This window comes from Sciurus carolinensis, chromosome 11, assembly GCF_902686445.1.
Source record: "Sciurus carolinensis chromosome 11, mSciCar1.2, whole genome shotgun sequence".
Classification (NCBI taxonomy): Eukaryota; Metazoa; Chordata; class Mammalia; order Rodentia; family Sciuridae; genus Sciurus; species Sciurus carolinensis.
Window position 1 is genome coordinate 31,835,367 of NC_062223.1, and position 6,952 is coordinate 31,842,318.

The 6,952-nt window shown below is 38.2% G+C and overlaps 1 protein-coding gene across 2 annotated transcripts in view; it reads left to right on the forward strand.

Moving 5' to 3' along the window:
* The window catches only part of Nup160 (nucleoporin 160), a 55,141-nt gene extending 48,616 nt beyond the window's left edge, over positions 1–6,525 (forward strand). For both annotated transcript variants that reach the window (XM_047519284.1, XM_047519285.1), the window contains exons 33-36: positions 933–1,074; positions 3,134–3,259; positions 4,339–4,443; positions 5,893–6,525. In XM_047519284.1, the coding sequence (XP_047375240.1) occupies positions 933–1,074; positions 3,134–3,259; positions 4,339–4,443; positions 5,893–5,982 (463 nt within the window). In that variant the 3' untranslated portion in view covers positions 5,983–6,525. The remainder of the gene's footprint in view (positions 1–932; positions 1,075–3,133; positions 3,260–4,338; positions 4,444–5,892) is intronic.
* Positions 6,526–6,952: the final 427 nt, after the last annotated feature.

The window sequence follows — 6,952 nt, forward strand, 5'->3', positions numbered from 1 at the left end:
CTTACCCCTCCCCCTGCTAAAATCCTTAAACAAATTAAATTTCACTATATTATTTGTATAGTCAAATTAATATGTGGTTTATTGGGAGAAAAACAAAAACTGAATCTAAGTCATCTAGTTTCTAGTACTATTCCAAGTCATATTGAACCTAATCATATTAGTTACCCTTTAGGTATATTACTGATTGAGCTGTGAGCTTCTAAGATTTTTCTAAAGATACATACTATTAATAGTACTGTAAATCACTATTAAGAATCTGAAACTCTTGCCAGGCTCAGTAGTACACACATGTAATCCCAATGACTCGGGAGGCTGAGGCAGGATGATTACAAGTTCAAGGCCAGCCTGGGCAATTTAGACCCTATTTGTATACAATGAGTCAAAATGCGGTCTGGGGGCTGGGGATACAGCTCAGTTGGTAGAGTGCTTGCCTTGAAAGTACAACGCCCTGGGTTCAATCCCCAGCACTGCAAAAAAAAAAAAAGGAGTCTGTAAAAAACAAAAAAAAATTTTAAATAAATAAATAAAGCCCAGCACAGTGATCCCTGCTTGTGATCTTAACAAACCGAGAGGCTGAGGCAAGAGGATTGTAAGTGCCAGGCCAGTTTAGGAAGTTAGCAAAACCCTGTTGCAAAATAGAAAAGGGCTGGGAATGTAAATAAAAATAAAAAATAAAAGGGTTGGGTTATAGCACTGGTAGAGGGCACCTGGATTTAATTCTGGGTACCAAAAATTTAAAAATCTGAAATTCTTCACCAATGAGGGACAGACTGTAATTTTTTTTTTTTTTTTTTTTTTTTCTTGCGGTGCTGGGGATTGAACCCAGGGCCTTGTGCTTGTGAGGCAGGCACTTTACCAACTGAGCCACATCTCCAGCCCTGCAATTTTTAAAAAAAAACTGAAACTTGTTTGTCCTTTTTGCTGTTTTCAAGTGCTACAGATGAAGCATGGCGACTATTGTCTACTTACCTAGACAGATACAAAGTCCAGAATAACTTGTATCACCACTGTGTAATCAATAAGCTCTTATCTCATGGAGTGCCTCTGCCTAATTGGCTTATAAACAGTTACAAGGTATGTAGTGTCTTAACTTGTCGAGATTAAGAATCTGTTCTTTATCATTCTAAATAATTTCATGAGATAATTAAAAAGAAAAATAATGAAAATTTATGGGAAAATACTGAATTATATACTGTGGGCAGTTTCTCAGTCATAGCTGAAATCATTAAGAACAATGCCATACCATACATAGTATTTAAAGTTCCACAGATTAGTAATTAGATAAATGCCTGTTTATATGCTGAATGAATAATGAGCATGTTTAGAGTAATGAGTATATTCAGGACATAGGTTCTACTGTCTGTTACTCAAAACATTCATGTCAGTATGTGGAATATATCAAATGCAGCAGTGTTTCTTTAAATTGGTGTTGTCAAAATTGAGTTCATGGATCATGTATGAGTCTGTTTTTCATTACCATAAAGAAATAACCTTACCAGCTGCAGTGGCACACTCCTGTAATCCCAGTGGCTCAGGAGGCTGAGGCAGGAGGATTGCAAGTTCAAAGTCAGACTCAGCAATTTAGCAAGACCCTGTCCCAAAAGAAAAAGAACTGGGGATGTAGCTCAGTGGTAAAGTGCCCCTGGGTTCAATCCCAAGAACAAAAATAATAATAATAATAACCTTAGGACTGGGGATGCACTTCCATGGTAGAATGCTTACCTAGCAGCACCATCCCCAGCACTACAAAAGAAAAAAAAAAGAAAAACTTGAGGAAGCTTGAGGAAGGCTAACTTTATAAAGATAGAATTTTGTCTAGCTCACAGTTTAGGGCGCTGAAAATCCAAGAATAAGTAGTGCCATCTATTTGGCTACCATGAGTGCCCTTTGGGCAGTGTCACATTGTGGCATGGTATGAACACTTGGGAGCCAATGATCACATAACCAGACAGGAAGCAAACTTAAAGAATTGAAGTATCTGGGAGAAGGAACCAGGAATGTACATTTTACCAAGCTCCTAATTTGATGCAACTTAAGTTTGAGAACTACTGCATCTGAACCACCTCAAGTAGAATAAGGAAAGAAAACCTAAGGTTAAAAAGATTTTTTTAAAAGAGAATCTAAAGGCTAAAATAAGGAAAGTTGATCTTAAGTTAAAAAATAGAGAAAATAGCTAAGATGATAAAAGTATGATTGTGATCCATTCAGAACACAGAAAACATTTAACATAATTCTCTTCCAAACTGCGACTATATTCATTCTTCTCTCAGTGTTAAATACAAATTAGATACAAATTTAAAACTGGTGATTCTTTTGCATTTGTCATTAATATATATGTTTATTTTTTCTTGTAGTCCTGGGGATTGTTCTCAGAGGGGCACTTTACCACAGAGCTACATATCCTCTTATTTTTTATCTTGAGACAGTGTCCTGCTAAGTTGCTGAGGTTAGCCTCAAATTTGCTGTCTTCCTGTCTGATGTGTCTCAGTGGTAAAAGCACCCGGGTTCAATCTACAGGACCAAAAAAAAAAAAAAAAAAAGTGCCAGGAATCAGACACTTGGCATCCCTTGGTCTGTGCTTGGGTAGAGTGAAAGGAGATATACGGGGTTAGGTTTGGTTTGGTTTGGTTTGGTTTGGTTTTTGGTGGGGCAGTGATTGGGGTTTGGGGGGTTTTTTGTTTTTGTTTTTTGTTTTGGTTTTTATGGTACCAAAGATTGAACTCAGGGCCCTCAACCACTGAGCTACATACCAGCCCCTATTTTGTATCTTATTTCAAAACAGGATCTCACTGATCTTGCTTAGCACCTTGCTTTTGCTGAGGCTAACTTTGAACTCATGATCCTGCTGTCTCAGCCTCCCAAACCCCTGAGATTACAGGCATGCGCCACCACACCTGGCTGGTATACATTCTTAATCACTGACTTTTTAGCTGGGCTGGTGGTATATGCCTTAATCCCAGCAACTCAAGAGGCTGAGACAAGGGGATCACAAGTTTGAGGCTAGCTTTGGCAACTTAGCAAGACCTTGTCTGAAAATAAAAAATAAAAAGGTTTGTGGATGCAACTCAGTGGTAGAGTACCCCTGAGTTCATTTCCCAATTCTCGGGGGAAAATAATCACTGGCCTTTTACAGAAAGTTGATGCTGCTGAGTTGCTTCGTCTATACTTGAACTATGATCTTTTAGAAGAAGCTGTGGATTTGGTCTCTGAGTATGTAGATGCTGTATTAGGAAAAGGACATCAGTACTTTGGGATTGAGGTAGGTATATATAAATGTTTCTTTTTAATTGTGTATTATCACACCAAGTAAGATAAAGATGTGAAAGTATATTCAATGTATATTAGTGTATCTAACCTTTATTATTTTCAGTTAAATAAATATTGGCACTGTAGATATTTCTAATTTCCTGTTTATAAAATGGGGATACATTTCCTTTTTGTCCATCTAAAGAATGTAAAAGAGAAAAGAGTGTAGCTCAGTTATAGAGTATTTGCCTAGCATGCACAAAGCCCTGGGTTCAATTTCCAACAACATAGAAGTAGTGGGGAGTAAAAAAGAATGTGACTTTAGTTAATATTTGGTATTTTGTATGGAGGGATTATGCCATCTCTACAAGGTTTTCTTTTCTCTGGTACCGGGGAATGAACCCAGGATGCTTAACCACTGAGCCACATCCCCAGACCTTTTTTAAATTTATTTTGAGACAGGGTCTCACTAAGTTGCTTAGGGCCTCACTAAATTGCTAAGGCTGGTCCTGCCTGGAATTACAGGCATGCATCAACATACCCAACTCTACAAGGTTTTCTTATTTAATTCTTACAACAGCCTTATAAGAGACTGTTTTAATCCTTTTTTCCTTCGATCTCTGAGGAGCCTGGCACAGTTGTGCACACCTGTAATCCCAGCAACTGTGGAAACTGAGGCAGGAGATCCCAAGTTCAGGCCAGCCTGGACAATTTAGCAAGACCCTGTCTCAAAATAAAAAATCAAAAGAGGTGGGGAGCTGGGCATGGTGGCACATACCTGTAATCCCAGTGACTCAGGAGGCTGAGGCAAGAGGATCATGAATTCAAAGCCAACCTCAGCAATTTGGAGTTTTATTAAAGTGTGTTTATCCTTAATAGACCTTAGGGTTCCTTTAAGATTGGAGTTGACATAAGTTTTTAAATATATTTGATTTAACTGAGAAAAGGACAAATTCTCCAGTTGAAAAGAAAGGAAGGATCTTAACTGGTAAAATGAATTAAGTATTTTATGTTATAGAGTCCTGTGAAAATTATTATTCAGAAGAAACAGTGTGCTTTTCAGATTTTTTTCAAATAATATTTCCCTTACAGTTTCCACTCTCTGCAACAGCCCCAATGGTGTGGCTCCCATACTCCTCTATTGATCAGCTTCTTCAGGCTCTGGGAGAGAACAGTGCCAACAGTCACAACATCGCAGTATGTAAACTCTTTCATGAATCATCTTCTGTAAGCTCCTGCACTAGCAAGCTATACTTAACAGCTTGATCTTCAGTTCCTAAGGACTAGAGGGAAAGCAACAGCCAAATATTTATCACAGTTAACAATGCTGTTCCAGTCCCTTTATAAATAGGGTCAAGGATCTAAGCAATTTTTCCAAAAAAAACTAATGAGAAACTATGTGTGCATTAATTACACAGAGACAAACAGCTTGCAGTCCATTTTTAAGTTTTAAATTTAGCCAGGCAGATCCTACAGGGTAAACAAACACTTGAAATACAATATAAATTATTACTGCCCTGCATAAACTTGGCATATACAGCAGCATTTTCCCGAACTCGTGTATTAGCTATTGCTTGCCTTAAAAGAAAAGAAATGGTAGTGTTTTCTTTGCCCAAAGAGTCATTGTAGTGATGGCTTATTTACTACTTAGAGCACGTGTCTCTTAAACCTGTAGAAAGAGCTCACAGTATGATTTTAAACTATTCCTTGAACCAGGCACAGTGGTGCATACCTATAGTTTTATCTTCTGGGGAGGCTAAGACAAGAGGATCACTACAAGGGAGACTGAGGCAGGAGGGTCAAGTTCAAGGCCATCCTCAGCTACTTAGACCCTTTCTCAAAATAAGAAGGACTGGAAATGTAGCTTAGTGGTAGAATGACCCTGGGTTCAATCCCCAATACCAGCCCCCAAAAAAGGGGTTAGGTAAAAAAGGAAGGTAGTCCCACCCAAAACTTCTTCCTATCAATTGGGTCTACAAATTTAGGATAAATAAAATAATAAAAGAACTATCTAAAATATTAACTCTTGCCCAGCACACACCTAAAATCCCAGCAACTTGGGCAACTGAGGCAGGAGGGTCACAAGTTGGAGGCCAGCCTTAGCACGGTATCAAGACCCTGTCTCAAAATAAAAAATAAAAAGGGCTGGGGATGTGACATGGTAAAGTGCCTCTGTGTTCAATCCCAGTGTTAAAAATAAATAAGACTAGTCCTATACCTCATTTGGGAACTAATGACTAATTAAATCAGATACAGCCTCTGTGGTTTTTTAAAAAAAAAAAGAACTAGTAATGCTCTTATTAAAAAACTGGTATGAGCTGGGCACACACCTGTAATCCCAGCGGCTCTCAAGGCTGAGGCAGGAAGATCACGAGTTCAAAGCCAGTCTTAGCAAAAGTGAGGCACTAAGCAACTCAGTGAGACCCTGTCTCTAAATAAAATACAAAATAGGGCTGGGGGTGTAGCTCAGTGGTTGGGTGCCCCTGACTTCAATCCCTGAACCCCACTAAAGAAAAAAAAAAAAACTGGTATGATTTACATATTTAGAATATTCATTAGGAAAACAGGATTGGAATATCATATCTAAAATCAGTCTTTTTCAATTTTACACGTACTCTGTAATGATTTCCTTCTTTTCCCTTACAGCTGTCCCAGAAAATACTTGACAAATTAGAAGACTACCAGCAAAAAGTTGATAAGGCAACACGTGATTTATTATACCGCCGGAACTTGTGATCAGGATTGTTACTAGCCTTTGTAACCACTTGGTGCCTCTTAGGGCTTAAGACTACTCACCAGGAACCCTGTACTCAAGGCCGATTTTTATAACTGTAAATGATGTGTACAACACTCAAATCTGCATCCTGCACAAAATAGGAGGGCAGAAGAGTCAGGACCTGTGCTTGCTGGTGGTGCTAACACAATTTCTCGTTTTCAACCTTGGTCTCAAACAGCTGCTTTTGTATATGATTCACAGCTTTTTTAGAGTTTATATTTTTTTAAACTACCGAAGACATTCTTTATCTGCAAATTGAAACCTACCCTCACTTTCTGAAATAACTGATGGTTGATGGTCTGTTATAACTGACCACCAAAAGCAGTCACTGCAAATATTTTAATTCTTCCCTATCACTTTTTGTATTTTAATGGAATTATTTTGGTCCAGAACTGACATGTATTTTCTGTATTGCAAACAGGCTAATGACTTTGTGTACTCTTTTCATTATTTATTGTGGAGTTTTTCTATGATCTTCAATAAAGTATTAAATAATTTGCCTAGGTGAGCCTAAAATTATGACCAGCTGTTTTAAAAAAAGGTATGCTATTTTGAATCAGGTATGGTGGTGCACACCTGCAATCCCAGCAACTGGGGAGACTCAGAGGCAAGAAGATTGCAAGTTGGAGTCCAGCAAGACCCTCTATCAAAATAAATAAAGAGGGCTGGAACAGAACGTAGCTCAGTGGTAAACTGCCCCTGAATTCAATCCCTAGACTGCAACAAAGAAAGAAGAAAAAGGAAGGAGGGAGGGCTGGGAATGTAGCTCAGTGCTAGAGTGTCCCTGGTTCCATCCCCAGTACTGCAAAAAAAGAAAATATTGTATTTTGAATCATGTTCTGAAGCTAAAGTTGACTAGACATTTAGCTAAGAAAAATATGGAAATCCACCATCTAAAAAGCAATATATTTTTCAAGTAAATTCTATTAA